Source organism: Taudactylus pleione, unplaced genomic scaffold (genome assembly GCF_031769625.1).
Source record: "Taudactylus pleione unplaced genomic scaffold, aTauple2 ptg000178l, whole genome shotgun sequence".
Taxonomy (NCBI): Eukaryota; Metazoa; Chordata; class Amphibia; order Anura; family Myobatrachidae; genus Taudactylus; species Taudactylus pleione.
This window is the reverse complement of record NW_028284580.1, coordinates 6314700-6331528: the sequence shown is the minus strand read 5'-3', so window position 1 is coordinate 6331528 and position 16829 is coordinate 6314700. Positions and strand designations below refer to the sequence as shown.

The following is a 16829-nucleotide window of genomic DNA, read 5'->3' as shown; positions in this document are numbered from 1 at the left end:
GCATTATACATTTCCCTGTTCATATGTTTCATACCAGGAAATAATGGTAAATAATAGTTATAAGCCAGTGGCTTTAAACAGCAGAAAATACTGTTGTTATCTCTTTGAAAATTACATTTGTTTCCTTGACTGTATTTCCTTTAAAAACAAATGTTTATGACGTGTATTATCACATTTTACACTTTAATTTTTAGTCCATGTACTTCCTTGTTTATATGTAACCCTTACATCTCAATGAGAGGCTTTCAAAATGACTTTAATATACAAAAGGAAACGTGCTTCATGGAGAGAATAACATAAGCTAATGTAAATATGTGCCTAATATAAATGATCATTTCTTGAATAGCACAATATTAGCGTCTACAGAGCAGTTACTGACTGCGTCTTTCAGTCTTTTCCTCCTTTTGTGGAAGGATTGGCAGGCCACGCCTGGCAAAGCTCCTGAGCTGGCCATATATGGGTATATAGCTAGTACACACGTTTATCATTTACTACTAGGGTTTCCTTTACTAAATCGTGTGCAACACTGACATCTTCTGGCACAGTATATTAATTACTTGCTCATACACTAAAATTCCAGATTATATAGATAACAGAACTTTCCTTGACACTTCTGACTACTTAAGGCCTGATTCAGAAGCGGGTGCTAATGCCGTCATGACTGCGATTTCGAACGCAGTGGTTTTGTGAAAATATGCTAATGTCGCAGCCGCGATGATTTGTACAGAAACGCCCATGACTGCGTCTGTAATACGCTTCTTGCATACAAAGACGCACCATCGATCTTATTTGCAACTCTCTGGTTGCCAGGAAACCCCACTACCGTCACCACCACCACCCAGCTTATATGATTGACTATCTATAGAGTTACTTAGTGTATGTAATATAATACAGTGTATAGGGAAACCAAAATGTACATAGATATCCAGGGTCCAGAGGACTCCCATACTTGCTTCAATGCTCCATAGAACAGAAGACATCCTGAAAACCAGGGGCTTCCTTATAATGGGTGCAAAGTGTGCGGTGCCACGGGCCCCTGGGTCCAGGAGGGCCCACACAGAACACCCTGCACCCACCTCCGGACTGGCGCTGCATAGCAGCAAAAAAATCACAGGAAAAATGGTGGCATGCGCAGAAGAGATGAGACCCACGCATGCACAGTAGATAATGGCATGAAGCCAGAATCTACTGCGCTAACAGAGAAGGGGGGTGCCTAACAGAGAAGGGGGGGGGCATGGGCCCCCTCCTTTCTTAAAACACCCCTGCTGAAAACAAATTCATTTAGCTCAGGGAGGCTGGCCTTACTGCTTTGATCACTGGACCTGTACATACCGGATGTATTACATACACTGCACCTTGTATGAGGCAGACTATAGCTTGTTAAGTGATAATTATGCCCTCTTGGTGGTATGGTCATACTGGCACTAAAATCAAGCTTTAGGAAACCCCTGTTTAGAAATCCTGTGTTTGCCCTTGTGTCCCTTGCTGAATCAGGCCCTCAGGCCCATAGCTTGCATCATAGTTGTCTATTCTCCCGAAATGGCCGGGAGGCTTCTGAAAATCGGGTGGTGCATTGTGTACTAGGGGCACGGCCGTGATCACCCCCAAAGTCGCGTCAAGTACCTGTCAATGTAAGGTAATCTCTGCATTGTGTAGCAGGGGCAGGTCCGTTATCACCCCCAAAGTCGCGTCAAGTACCTGTCATACCCCCCTTACCCTTGGAAGGGGTAGCAAGTATGGGCAATGGGTTTGAGGCGGCGGTCTCACTGAGGATTTATTCACTAAGTAAGTGACAGATAGTCAGCATTTGGAGGAGGTAACAGCGAATGCCTGTAAAAATGCAGGCGTGTCTGGGACTTTTCCTATGCGTGCCCTAGCGAACCTCTGCAAATTTGTATGCAGCTGCAGAGGCCCTGGCGTCTTAGGTGAGATGCTCATTGTGGGACAGCATACTGTTGCTCCGATGTTCCCAATGTTTGGCCTTTAGTACGCAAGTGGCAGATGTGAAACGCCAGAGGTGGATGTCTCTGTGTACAAGACATCAGCTAAATCATTAGCATATTTTTTCAGAAGCACTGCGTACAGAATCATGGCTGCATCAGGATTTGCATGCACCTCTGAATCAGGCCCAATTAGTGTACATCTATGCAAAAAGGCAGATAAACATGACCAGTGCCCGCACCAATGCATTTACGGCATCAGCTGAAATAAGGACTGGATAATTCATCCAACGATGAACGTACATCTCCAATTGTTAGCGGCGCAGACCCCTAACAATCCGTGCATGTGCATGTGCAGAACGGGTCCTGCAATCTCGCTCGCAGACCCCCCCAAGCAGCAGCATGATTGACATGCTGCGATGGTTGGGGGGCGGAGCGTGCCTAGTCACCGTTCCTGGAAATGAGGGTGTGTCACCCCCGTTTTCTGGGAGGGACAAGGCCAGGGTCAGAGTCGGTGGACGCAGATTCCTGGCCTCTTACGTGACCGGCACCTGGTCAGGCTGCAGGCGGCTCTGCAAATCCGCCCATCTCTGAATCAGGCCCCAAGTACATAGTAATGTTGTTTTGGGGTCAGTAGGTGATTTTGGTATATAAGAAATATATATATTGAAAAATGTAAATTTGCTTGAACTGTGTAGTAGTTGGAAAGAATTGGGACTGCCACCAGAAATTGGGGGCCCCTGTACAGGTGAAACATTCAGTGACCCTTCCTCAAGTCATCCCCCCAACACACACATTGCTCCTTGACATACCCCATTGCCACCAGCACGGTAGGTGCAAAGGTGCTGTGTGGGACCCTGGTGCATCCCTTCCTGCCCCACCCCAAAGTACAGAAGTGCAACACATGCCACTCAGACGTCCCCACATGCCTCTTACATGGGCGTTTATGTACGCAGCAACTGTGCAAAAATATGCAAATGTCCCAGCCGCCGTGATCTGCATTGAGACGTCCAACTGCAACTTCACAAATCCAACCAATTGTGTACAAAGATGCAGCATCTGATGCAGATCTGTCGATTGATGAAATTCCGAGTAACTCTATCATCACGCAGAATGACATGAACTGAGACACCGGAGCCTTTGCAACTGTGTATGGATTGCAGTCACAGGCTTTGACATGTCCTGAAAATGGTCTTGATACGCCTGTGTTTGAGTCACCACCACCCGTTGCTGCCCACAAACGGTCGCTGCATGTCAATCACTTTGAATCCTCACTGCGAGCAACAACGGTAATCCATCAGGACGCAGGCGACGAGCGGCTCCGACGTATGCGCAGTAATTACAGCATTGGCCATTTGCGAAAACATCAGCAACATGTCCATCTCTGAATCAGGCCGATGCTCCTCAGCCCTCCTTACATGCCCCATTACAATAAAAACATCTTAAAAAAATCTGTAGAAAAGAAAAAAAAATGCTTTATTCAACTATAACAGCAGTACTTGTTCCATGGCTTTAAATCCACAATGGCTGTTTGGTAGGGATGGAATTCGTCCTGTATGATGGCTCCGTTTGCACGCAGCCGGTCGATGTTTGAGCTCTGCGCATGTGTATGCATCGCAGTGCGCGTGCGCGTACCGGGCGCTGCAATTGGAAAGCGATCTCAGTGATTGACATGAAATGACCATTTGGGGCTGCAGAGTGGGGGTGGTCGAAGGAACTCAGGCATGCCTGTGCGTTTTTAAAGGGGCCTATTCATCATCGAAGGCCACATGGCCTCCGATGATGAAGTTTTGAACTCGCTGCAAGGGATACTTAAGTATCCAACTCGCAGCGGGGGAAAAGTGACACCGGAGCAATTCATCATTGCTTCGGTGAGGAGACAACAGCTCCAAAAAGCAGTTGTCCCGTGCTACTCCTGTAGCTGCATTACTTACCTGCTCCCCATTGTCACGGCTACGCATGCATGACCTCGGGTCACGCATGCACAAAGCCGCCGGGGAGGTAGTGAAGAGGCGGCGGAGGGATCCACTCAGATCCCTCTTCGCATGCCCGGAACTCCTTCCCATAGGAAGGAGCGGGGCTACGAGAGCAAGCACTGTCTGAAGATGGCAAATGTTCTCGGCAGCAAACTCCGAAAACTTAAAATTTTCGGAGTTTGCTGATTACCATGCGTTTCCGCATGGCCATTTATCGTTTGATGAATAGGCCCCAAAGAGTATTATATAACACCAAGTTGAATAAAAGCAGCAGTATGTGTTATTACATAGACAAAATGATGCCTGTCTTTCAGCAACTAACGTCTGTTGGAGTGCAAGTGGATGATGAAGAGATTGCTACAGCAACGCTGTAGAAGTTGACATCTCAGTTTAACTTCTTGGTTGTAGCATTAGAGATAAAGTTAACCATGTCATACTATGCAGTACAATGAAACCTGCAATCATATGTGCAGGAGTACATCAGGTTGAAGATCTGACCTCCCTGCAGATTCTGGGTCCTAGTGCCTAGCATGGAAGCCCAATCCTGACTGCCTCTGTAAACTGATGCTCCATTTTGTCGAAGCTGATAATGCGCTTCTTTTAAGGGGCAGGGTTGCCATCAGTGTTCTTAACAATGCAGCTGCTCTTCTTCCTAGCAAAGGAGGAGTTATGGGCTTTTCTTGGGGTTAGCCTGCCCTGCTACGCCTTATCCAGATCTGTGCAGAGTAAAGGTCTGAGTCATTAGTGTATCTGTCATGGGTGCAGGTGTGCGGTGCACACGGACCCCTGAGTCTAGGTGGGCCCACACTGCACATCCTGCACCCATATAGTTATACTCCCCTCTCCGCATCGGTGCTACAGCAGCAGTAGAAATCACTGGTAAAATGGTAGGTGGACGGTGACCATTTGTGCATGCGCAGTAGAGATGTCACTGGGAGCATGGAATGGGCGTCATGTTCCCGGAGACCTGCGCATGTGCAGTAGACTCTGGCACAATGCCAGCAAAGCCTCTTTAAAAATCAAGATGATAGTCACCTTTTGTTTTTCCTTTACAGGTGAGTAGTCCCATGTGTACAGTATTACGATACATGAGACTGAACTCATGTGCCAGGCTTATTTAAGGTGTTACGGTCAGAATGACAACTCTTACATTACCGGTGCCAGATTATCGACCCCAGTCAGAATCCTGTGGCAGTAGGGGGAGGGTTAAGCACTAAGGGGGGAGGATTAGGGTTAGGGTGCAGGAAGAGGGAGGTTACAGTCAGGCACTAGGGGGGGAGGTTAGGGTTAGGCACCAAAGAGGGAGGGTTAGGGTAGGGAGAGGAGGAGGGTTAGCATACCGACCAACAAGTGTTGGTATGTTAACCCTGTTGGGATACCGACGTCTGGATTCTGTGTCTGATTCAGAGCCGGACGCTATTTGCGATCGCTCGTTCAGAAAAAAGGGGTGGCTATTTAAATTAACCGTTCGCTCTTTGCGGTCTGTTGACGCCTCCATGTCTGAACGAGCGAATAAAACATGCGGTCGTTATTTTGAAAAATACGCCCCCTGGCCGCTCGCATCATACGTCATGTCCGCTATTTATTAGATTAATCGAGTACATCGAACAGCGTATGAACTGCTCGCTATTCTTGTGGTTGGTTTTTCCTACCACAATCATGCGAGCAGTTCTGGCTAAAAGACACCCCACTGATGTGGTCGATGCCGCTGCTTTGTTAATTATGCACACCCTTAAAACGCCCGTTTTGACCTTTAGGCACGCCTGCGTTCTGATTTCCACTCCCCGTTTTCAAGCACCTTCCCCTGTTACCACCCACAAACGCCTCATCCTGTCACTCAAATTAGCAGGCATTCGCTATTTTGCGAGCACACGATTTTCGGCCGCACTGACTGGTTCGCGCATGCGTATTACATCCCGTACGCATGCGCAGATGTGCGACCAACGCTCGGAACGAACGAGCGGCCGCTTACGAGCGGCTCTGAATGAAGCCCTCTGACCACCAGGATCCGGACTGTCGGTATTTCATACCAATCCTGGTTTTACATCCACTTTTTCTCACAGAAGCTAAGTACAGGGCCGGCGCAATGTGGTAAGCCTGGTAAGCAATGCAGGGAGTCGCCGGGCTGGAGAGGCGCTTTCCCCAGTCCATCGCTACTGCTGCTGCGCCTGTCAAACTTTATGACAGGCAGCAGCAGAGCAGTAGCGGTAAGGCACTTCAGCCCCGATCCCCCAGTGATACTGCTACTGTAGATAGGAAGTTTTTTCCTGCTACAGCAGCCATCCAGTGGCCAAGTCTCCGCCCCCTCCCGTAGGCTGCAACCCTGTCCCCTTTCTGAGCTAGAGCACTGCGGACACTGCTGAGGACTGTGCAGCAGGAAACTGGGGCAGTGCTGGGTGGAGGTCTTATTGGAGAACTGCTGCATAGTTCTCCTTCTGGCTGGGGTGGATGGGGGTAGTTCTCTGGCAGTATAATGAGAGTGTGGTTCTCTCTCTGGCTGTATAAAGTGAAAATGTGACTTTGTAAAGCTCCACAGGACAGAATGTGGCTTATACTGTGTACATTCATATAACCATAGGACATGGAGTGTAGTGTATACAAATATTTAGATTAATATGTAATATATAGGAGGGCGCAAATTTATAGTTTTCAGGGGGCGCAAAACACCCTAGCACTGTCCTGGGCCAAGTATATGGGCTTTTAATACATTTGTGATGTATAATAAATTTATTCGTCTGTCACGTTTATTTACCATGTTTATTTATTGTGAAACTATACTTAACAAAAGTGTGTAACACCACTAGTGCCGTGGGTGTTTAATTCCATTGGACACAACTCTCAATAGCTTTGAACATTTGTACTGAAACAAAGATGTCATGGGGCTAACTGAATCCCTGAGTACATTGCAAAATGTCTTGGCTAAGACAGTTTTCCAGTCCTAGATTTTATAGTTGTATACCTGTACACAGCCCAATATCCATTCCTACCACTTAATCATCTCGCAGGGCTTGATTCACCATATGCCAGAAGACAGTGAAATCATTTCCTTTCTTTGGCCATATGAGGTATGTCTTCTGTTTTAATAGTCTTCTCATCTGGTGATAAGGGGAAAGCCTGTGATTCGGGATTTTTTCTAAAAACAACAAAATCAGTACATCAGCATGCTCATCAAAAAGGCGATAGCTGGCCACCTGCATTTCCTTGGAACACCATTCACTGTCTAAGTAGTGTCTACTGATGACACAAATTGTTTTTCTGCTGCTGTAGATGCTATCGATGATATTATCCACAATAGCTTTTCCTGGTTCAAAGTCCCGGTGATGAAGACAGAGCTTCCAATGATAGGTTTCTTCTAGGTTTGGTACGAGATGACTAAAAACCCACTCTTCATCACTACAGTTGTAGGAGATGAAAGCATCATACGTATACTCTCGTTTCTTCCCTTTGTATTTCCTGTCATACAAATAACCTTGGAGCATGTAATAATAGTACACAATTTGCCGATTTAAACACTTCCACACTGTCAAAGACACCAACAAAATGCTGATGGACAAACATGTGGACAAAAAGAGTACAAAGTCATAGTTAGGCCTACATGAATCAGTGTTCATAGTGACAAGCTTATGTCCCCTTTTGGATGGCGGATAAGCACATTGAAAATCATAAAAATTGAGCACTTGGGTTTTTACGTCAGATTGCGCCCAGTTTAGAAACCATTGGTTGTCACAATTGCAGTACAGTGGGTTACTGCGTAAGTCAAGGAATTTGAGAGATGGTAGTGCTTGACGTTGTTTGTCAGTGAATATGTTTAGCTGATTACCTGCAGCTCGAAAGACTACTAGTTTGGAAAAATGTAATACAGTTAGAAAGTCAAGCGATTCAAGCTTTAGTCGATTCAGGTGGAGTTCACTCAAATTGTGTACAGGCTTTAATAGATTCTTATCCAGCATCTGGATAGGGTTATTGCCCAAGTCCAATTCTTTTAGCTGAGGAATATATGAAAGCACATTTTCGTCAATTTCAGACAGGGCTAAATTGCCTATTTGGAGTTTATTTAAAGCCACCAAGCCTTCAAAAATATTACCTGGCAAATTCCTCATGCCGTTGTGACCCTGACTATTAAGACTAAGAAACTTTAAAGATTTTAAGATTTGGAAAGGTGGGACATCTAGTTTTTTTGAAGATTCATATTCTATGTAATTGCTAAAAAGTTGCAGTTCAACAAGTGACTTCAGTCCTTGGAAAGTATTATTTTGAAAATTATTTCTTGTTATTTTATTGCTGCCGAGTAGTAATGTTTGCAAGTTTTCAACCCCTTCAAAGGCTCGTGGGTATATGACTTCTATTTGATTGTCTATCAAATTTAAAAATTTCAGGAGTGTTAAGTTTGTAAAAGTATATGCAGTGATATAACTTAATTTGTTTTTTCTCAGTATCAGGTCCTGCAGATTTCTGAAATTAGCTGCAAATGACTCTGAAATATCAAGAAGGTAATTTTGTCCCAGGTTCAAATATTGCAGACTCCAACTCACAGGCGATGAAGATTGAAAAAAAGAAATCCTGTTTCCAGATAAATCTAAATATTTTAGTTGACTATATGACTTGGTGTCATTCAGATATACTGTTGTAAGCTGATTGGTGCTGAGGTTCAATCTTTCCAAAATGATCAACTGGGATAAATCATCTGGAAGTGATGTTAATTTGTTATTGGCCAATGTCAGATGCATAAGGGAAACTAAATTGTAAAATGTTCCTGCAGGAACATGCACAAAACGATTGTGAGATAAATCCAAGTTTTTTAAGGAAGTGCAGTTTTGAAAAATATAAGGTTTAAGCCCAGTGTAATCATTACCCTGGAGATGAAGAGTTTGCATTTTGGGGTGTTTAAGGCATATTTCTTGGATAATGTGGTCAGAGTCTGTTAGGTTTAAATAACCAAGATTAATTTCCTCCAAGGAGCTGCAACTGAGACTCTGGATAACTTCTAATATGTCTGGTGGTTTCAGTTTTATGCCTTCCATGATTAATCTCTTTAGCCCCTTCAGGAAGCAAGGGTCCTTTATTGACCACACAACAGGTGGTCCACAAAATGATATATCCAGGGATGTTAGGTTCTGTAGAATTTGGGTTGTAAAGTTGATTGATGAAAATAGATTTTTTGTAGCATCAATAATATGAAGTGAATCAGATATATTTTCAATATCTGAAGATGAAAATAATAAGAGGCTGCAGTTTCCAATATATATCTCTTCCAAGCTGTGTAGCTGAAGAACAGTACTTATAACTTTAAGTGTGCGGAGGGGGTTTGATGAAAGACCAAGAACTCTTAGATCTCCTAAAGCAGAAAAAGCCATCGGCTGTATAGTCATAATGCCATTATTGTCCAATAACAAAGTGCTAAGGTTTTGCAGTCCTTCAAACATTTCAGCGTTTAGAGATGATAACCTATTTTTACTAAGGTTCAGTAGCTTCAGTCGAGATAACTTTTGGAAACTTCTCATCTCAATCAAGTGTATTAAATTGGTTGAAATATTTAGTTCCAGCAGGTAACTAACATTGCTGAAATCTGCAGCCTTTATAACTTCAATTCTATTAAAAGAAATGTCTAGAATGGATGTTGTTGGAGGTAGCTGCTCAGGAACATGATCTAAGCCCTTGTTGTAGCAGAGAACTTTAGGTTGATTCAGATTGTGAACCTCACAGCCCCGTATTGCAAAGGCATCTCCTTGTTTGATTGAAGATAGTAATATAAGCCATGTTAGTGGGACGAATATCATCTTTGTGATTAGGGCCATATGATGTGGAGTAGAGACTACTAGATAATTGTAGAAACTAATCCTTGCTGGATTTCATTCTAAACATAAATTAATTTCCATGATTGTCTGTAACCGTGCTCAGTATTCTTGGTGATATTGTTAGAAGCAGTCATTCCAGCTGTGACCATGTAACTTCACCTAGTGGAAAACAAAAATAAAAGGACAATTCTTAGGATACCATTTTAGCTGAACTTTAGCATGTTCTTCGTGTCTCTTCTCCACCTCTTCTCAAAAATATCCCATCAATCTTATTTATACATCTAATCCAAGTCGGACTGGGACATGAAGGGCCCACAGGGGGAATGCAATTGTAGGGGCCCACTGAAGGGAGGTGGTGCAAAGCTAAAGGGGTGTGGCCAGCCAGGGGTGTGGCTAGCTAGCAGAGGAGCATAAGTAACATTTAGAAAAATGCACAGGTCCAAAGCCAAATTAAAAATAAAATCAATAACAATAATAAAGCTGAATTTGGTGTTCTAGTTATAATTTAAAACTAGGTAAGTAATAATTTTTACGACCAGTCTCCAGAAGGCATAGGGTTTAGAAGCTGTAGCTCTAGTCACCTTGGGCTACCTTGGATACAGCATCAGCATTGTAAAGTCTGAAATGTATGTACGGTGAGAGAAAAACCCATTGTTAGTCCTGTTACATTAAGGTGCCAGCACCTGCTACACTTTGTGCCACAGTGCCCATCATATAATGCAGAGAGTTGTCGCATTAATAACTATATAATGCAAAGAGTGTCTCAGTGCCCGCCATATACATAATATAGAGTGCTGCAGTCCCACCATATAATGCATATAATGCAGAGTGCCTCAGTGCCCACCATATAAAGCAGAGTGCCGCAGTGGCCACCATATAATGCAGAGAGTGCCACAGTGCCTACCATATGATGCAGTGTCGCAGTGCCTGCCATGTAATAATAGAATGTTGCAGTGCCCACCATATAATGCAGAGAGTGTCGCAGTGCCCGCCATGTAATAGAGTGCCCACCACATAATGCAGAGAGTGTCACAATGCCCACCATATAATGCAGAGTGCCGCAGTGCCCACCATATAATGCAGAGTGTCCCCGCACACCTTGCACCCATTGTAAAGATGCCTATGACCCTTTACACACACTATATTAATACACCCCACCCCAACACACACATACAACATTATTACACCACCATAGATAATATTAAAACACAGCATCCCCCAGAAAAAAACAAATCCACCCTTCTCCCCCCCACCAAATACCAACCCCCTTAGATAACACTAAAACATTTTTGACACCACTAGTCACACATACCTGCCCAGAGGGAGTATATGTCTTTCATTGATGGATGGACCTGGCTCCTCTGGTCTGTGTTTGTGCACTGCAGTGAGGGCCTCCAGCAGCCTGGGCTCCTTCCCCCGCTGGCTGCTCGTGACATCACAGTGGAAAATTGTAGGAACCTACTTTACACGGGAAGTGGGCGGAGCTTCGACCTGTTGCGGTTGGGCGGGGCTTCATTGGCTGTGGACGGGGCTTCGTAAGGCCGGGGTCTGGTGCTTCACTCGCTCATTTTGTTAATCAGACCCTGACGGCAGCGTACCCCCCCGTTCGTGCAACACTAAGCCCCGCCCCATAACAGAAAGGCGTGGCCACCATGCATTGGGGCCCACCGGGGAATTACCCGAATCCCCGGCAGCCCAGTTTGAGCCTGCATCTAATCCCCTCACAATATAGTGGCATGAAGATGTCTCCAAGTGTCTTGTGTTATGTAGTTTGCTATGGAAGTAATTTGTGATCTCTACCTCAACTTGTACAGAGCCACAGTGTAAAACTATGAGTAAAGTAGATTAGTGAATGATTAGGCACTGTTCAACACCAAATGGGACCATATAGATATATAGTATATAAAATTGGAAAAGTGCAATATAAACATTCATTGTTGTACTCATTGAAGTTTACATATATAGTTTGCCATCTATTTGATATTTCTTGTACCTAATTCCGTACTTACTATGTCTCATGTCTCTGTTGAATGGCTTCTAACCATTCACCAATCTACTTTACTTATACTGTATATTACCAAGTGAGGTAGCACTCTTGTGGTGCTATGTCTCGCACTGTGCTAACTCTCTAATTAGAGGGTTTATGTCACTGATGGGTAGCAGCTGCTTTATTCTTATGCAGAGTGAAGTTTTTATTTTGTATTTATATTTGTTCAAGAGATATTACCACTGGATCAAATAAACTTTTATGTGAACATCAACACCTCTGGGGGGAGATGTACTAAGCTCTGAAAAGTGATAAAGTGCAGAGTGATAAATGACCAACCACTCAGCTCCCAACTGTCATGTTACAGGCTGTGTTTGAAAAATGACAGTTGGGAGCTGATTGGCTGGTGGCTCTCCACTTTATCACTTTCAGAGCTTAGTACATCTGGTCCCAGGTGAGTGTAAACTTCAATCAATCCTTGTAAAAAGAAACCTTTATATGAATGCATTTTATTGTTAAGAGGTGAGTTCCAGGAGAAGAACTTCAAGCATTTGGCTCGTTCATATACATTGGCATAATTTGATGTCTTGTTTCTTCTATCCCTGAGCAGAAGTCTCTATCAAAGAGGACATAATCTATACGCTAAATAAGAAGACTGAGCTTAATACTTGGAACACTCAATATTTTGTTATATTGCTTGGAGGTGTGGTGCACTCAAGTGTGGACTAAGCTGCAGTTGTGGGGCACAGGTTGCTTTGTCTCTTGTTCAGAGTTACGCTGCTTTTTGTGATTAAGAATTTAGTAATACCACTACACTACAGAAAATATTAAGTGGACAATAATAAATAAAAATTATATTATGGCCCCAATATTTATATTTTAATTCATTTAAGGGGCACTATTCTATCTGATAACATCCAAAGGTGCAAAGTTAATTATTGTTAAATCTAAAAGATTGGTGGGAATCGAACCCAAAATCTCAGTGCTAAGGCAGTAATGCTAACCATTACACCATCCATGCTGCCATTTAATATAAGGACACAGTTAGAGGACACCAGATTTATATTACTGTCCTTGTACCCACCAACCAGGGGCATCTAGAAAGGCCCAGTGCTGCTGCGTAGGAGAGGGGGGTTTTCGCTTTTACATTTCTTTATTTTATTTAAGACAGACAATTTACTTATATTTGTATATGCTAAGAAAGTTGGGATTGTGATGTCTAAAGTAGCAGTTTGGCCTTTAGTAAATCTGGTGGTTTGAAAACCACAAAGAAAAACACTTTTATGAAATTCACACTTTGATCAATTTTGTCCCGTCTGTGGGGCAAAGAAAATAGTGTAGAATGTGTCATTTATATGGACACAACATTCCTTTAGCAGATGTTGATGTATATGTTGTCCCTCACCTTAAGATAGCCAATGAGAATTAGAAGTAAAACAATTGCTAGACTAAATTAACCATATAGGAAAGCTGTAAATGAGAGTAAATGTCACTACACTATGCAATATGGGTTTGATAATAGAGAAATTCACATTTTTGTGAATTAAATTTAGACTTCATATTTACTTCATTAGACTTGTAAGAACTTGTGCCTTATTACCACCATGGAGGGTCCATCAATCATGTTGGTTATGAGCATTCAATAGGGTCTATGTGCTAAGCATTGTAGAGAGATGTCGACTGAGAGAATGCACCAACCAATCAGCTCCTAACTCACTTTACAGGTTGTGTTTGAAAAATGTCAGGAGCTGATTAGTTGGTACTTTATCTCTGTCCACATTATCTCTCTCCAAGGCTTAGCAAATAGGCCCCTATAAGAGGTAGATGGACCTTTATTAAAAAAAAATGGAAATATATATTGGCAGCAAGGAACTGATTACAGCCAGGTTTAGCAAACCCCATAAAGGATTTTGAAGTGCCGCAATAAGACGTGCCTCATCATCAAGGGTATTACCAGCTCCCTTGAGTGCCAGAGAATGTTCTCTAGCACAACCAGTTTCTGCCCAGTACGGGGGGGGGTTAGGGTTAGGCACCACTGGGGGGAGGTTATGGTTAGGCACCCCCTTGGTCGAGTTAGGTTTAGGGTGCGGGAGGGGGTTAAGGTTAGGCACCACTGGGGGCAAGTTAATGTTATACACCCCCCAGGGAGGTTAGGGTTAGGCACCACCAAGGGAGGGCTAGGGGGGGGAGGCAGGAGAGTGTTAGCATACTTACCAGCCCCAGTCGGGATGTTTAGTCTTCGGGCTTCAGCCGCCAGTATTTCATACCCATTCCGTATGCACATATGGTTAGAGTGAATAAAAGTCCAATGGCTCAACTAATTTGCTGTTAGACAAAAATGCAGCTGGTTGCAGTTCTGTGTGTATTATTGCAAATTGAGTAGCCACTGAATGCGCACTAAATTCTTGCCCACATTGGACTTAGTAAGCATATCATGGCAGGTACAGGTGGTGGAGCATAATAGAGCTAAAACTGTGAGTATCTTAGCTGTTGTCCAATATGTGCAACTTTTGCATTGATCTCTAGATGAGTTCAACCTTAATAAAAATTAAAAAAAAAAGTTGAATAGCAGATTGGTTTTACCTTTACTACAGTGACCACACCCATTTAGCAATGAGGTGTGTTAAACACTACTGGAAATAGTATACCCCCCTGCATTAAACTAAATGTTATTTTGGATAGTCCCCATTGGCCAACATAAATGTAAGGAGAACATGATATAGGGAAGTGATGAGTAATTCTAGTTTTGCTAAATTACCAGAAACATTCCACATTCTAGGAGGTATATTTACTAAAGTGCTTGTTTTTAGAAGTGGAGATGTTACCCATAGCAACCAATCAGATTCTAGCTATTATCTTCTAGATCGAGAAGGTGCTAGATAAATGTTAAGTAGAATCTGGTTGGTTGCTATGGGCAACATCTCCACTTCTAAAAACCCGCTCTTTAGTAAATATACCCCTTGCTGTATGCTATACAATATCAAATTAACAATTTGCGTATTGAGGGCCTGATTCAGCAAGGATCGCTATTGCGATTGCAGTAGCAATTGCACATGTAGTTCTGCTGCAAAAGTATGCTAATAATTGCAATCGCAAAGCATTCACACTGACGACATGCAGACGCCCACTTCCCCTCTCGCACATCTGTAATACATTACAATCCAGCCAACACATCGGTAACATCGAAGTACATCGGAGCCACTCGCACATTTAAGGCAGGTCTGACCCTATAACTAAATTGCTTTCTTTCCTGCACGCAGTGAAAGCTCAAGCTGCGTATGCCAGCGCAAAGGCTAATTTATGTATGCCCCTGCAACGGCGTACAAATGCACTGGCACGCCTGGGCTTCTCCGACTACCCTCCCCCCCGTCACCACCCCCGAATCGGTACTTCCTGTCAATCACTCTGTGATGGGTCTGCTTAGTCACTGCGATCGCAGACCAGATCGCAGTGGTGCCTTTGCGCACGCGCACTGCAATGCATACACATGCGCAGTGAGAAACAATCGGCCGTCTGCGTACACTTTAGCAGTTGCGATCGTTGTTGAATCGGACCCTCAGACAACTGCATAGTTCCTCTTTGCTTCTTTCTACCAACTGACTACATCTGAATCATAATATAAAATATTGCTTAAACTATTCTTTTATTCATCAATGCTTAGAAACAAAGTACTTCAGAGCTTAATAAACATTATTTTGTTTGTTTAATTATATCTATAAAGGGTACATTTATTAAGCTTCAGTTGTTTTTTTATGGTTTTCCATCAGTATCGCAATTCGCAGATTTACTAAAGGCAAAACCGACTTACAAAAACTTTTAACAATAGCCAGATGTTAGTAGGTAATAAAAGTATACATGTTACGACAAGAAATGTTTACATGGCCAAAAACTTAAACAATATGTTTCTTTCATATCGTGGAAAGTGGTCAACTATGTCTTGCACAACAAAATAAAGTAAGAAATAAAATAGGAACTAAAATAAAAACTCTTTGTTCTTAACCATGATAAAATTAGAAACTGGGCAATACTTAATTCATAATAGGACTGGACTGAATGAAACCTTTAGCAGGTGTCTAGTCCAGTTATTAATGCCTTTTGGCACTGCGGCAAATTCATGTCAACAGTTTTCAAATTCTTTTCCAACTGAACAATTGCCTGAAAATCACACAATGCAGAATTGTATATACGTTCTCTTCCACACTATGGCAATGCTTAAACAGAAATAAAATCAAAGCTGTAGATAGTGACATAATTTTGACAAAGCAATACTGATATAAACTGAACTATAGGAACTGTGAGACAAGGACTACATGTAAATCTTTATAATGCCCTAAATTCTCAGATTACTAGCTATTGCTTACATACAAATCTAATGGTGCGTACACACGGGTCGATTTTTTGGATGACTGAACGATAACGATGTCGTTATAGTTCAGTCGTCCTAAAAATCATCCAGTTTCAGCCCCAAAATGATGAACCATAACTACCAATGCGCGCTCCCGTTTGTAGTTGGTAGTTACCGTTCATCGCCCGAACCTCCCGTTGAAACCTTACGATAATGTCAGGTTGAACATATTCGGGGATGAGGGAGGGAGCCCGGCACTGAACGAAATCGTTTTTGATTTCGTTCAGTGATTTGCTCCGTGTCATGAACGACACTGAGCACACCCCTGCCGGGGACACACAGGACGGTTTCGTTAGGGGAGCGAATCGTCCCGTGTGTATGCACCTTTAGTCTTGAGAGAATGTTTAAAGCAAAAATTTTATTCCAACCTTATTAAAGCCAGAAGTGATCGAAGGAAGAACTCGCTGAGGTACTTACCCTAGTGTATAAACTTAAAAGTTGCCTGGTTTTCTTGTTGTTTTGAAATATCGTTGTGAACTGAAGGAGTGATCAATGTTTGGTGAGGAAGGCGGAGACTGAAGTCTCAAGTTACTGGATTGTACCTGCTGTTTCATTCTAGCACAGTGACTGCATACAAACTGTTTCATCATCACTTTCCACTGGTTGCAAAATTTGCCAGCAGTATTCTGTTTTCCTGTGTTCTAATTGTTCTATATGTGACGGCAACGTGTTAACAGCAACTATCAAGATCATTGTGCATGATTTGTTTTATTATTTAATTGTGTT

The 16829-nt window shown here is 43.0% G+C and overlaps 1 protein-coding gene across 2 annotated transcripts; it reads right to left on the bottom strand.

Moving 5' to 3' along the window:
* Nucleotides 1-6659: 6659 nt before the first annotated feature.
* On the bottom strand, nucleotides 6660-16603 carry LOC148520039 (uncharacterized). 2 transcript variants are annotated; one of them, XM_088475801.1, is made up of 2 exons: nucleotides 16521-16603; nucleotides 6660-9870 (listed from the first exon to the last, which is right to left on the bottom strand). In XM_088475801.1, the coding sequence occupies exon 2, from the start codon at nucleotides 9709-9711 to the stop codon at nucleotides 6907-6909; it is 2805 nt and encodes a 934-aa protein (XP_088331927.1). In that variant the 5' UTR covers nucleotides 9712-9870; nucleotides 16521-16603; the 3' UTR covers nucleotides 6660-6906. The 2 variants fall into 2 exon arrangements, with proteins under 2 accessions (XP_088331927.1, XP_088331928.1); XM_088475802.1 differs by lacking the exon at nucleotides 16521-16603 and adding an exon at nucleotides 11024-11974.
* Nucleotides 16604-16829: the final 226 nt, after the last annotated feature.

Excerpts from the sequence above, each read along its gene's own strand:
- LOC148520039 (XM_088475801.1), bottom strand. The coding sequence starts at position 9,711 with ATGGCCCTAATCACAAAGATGATATTCGTCCCACTAACATGGCTTATA.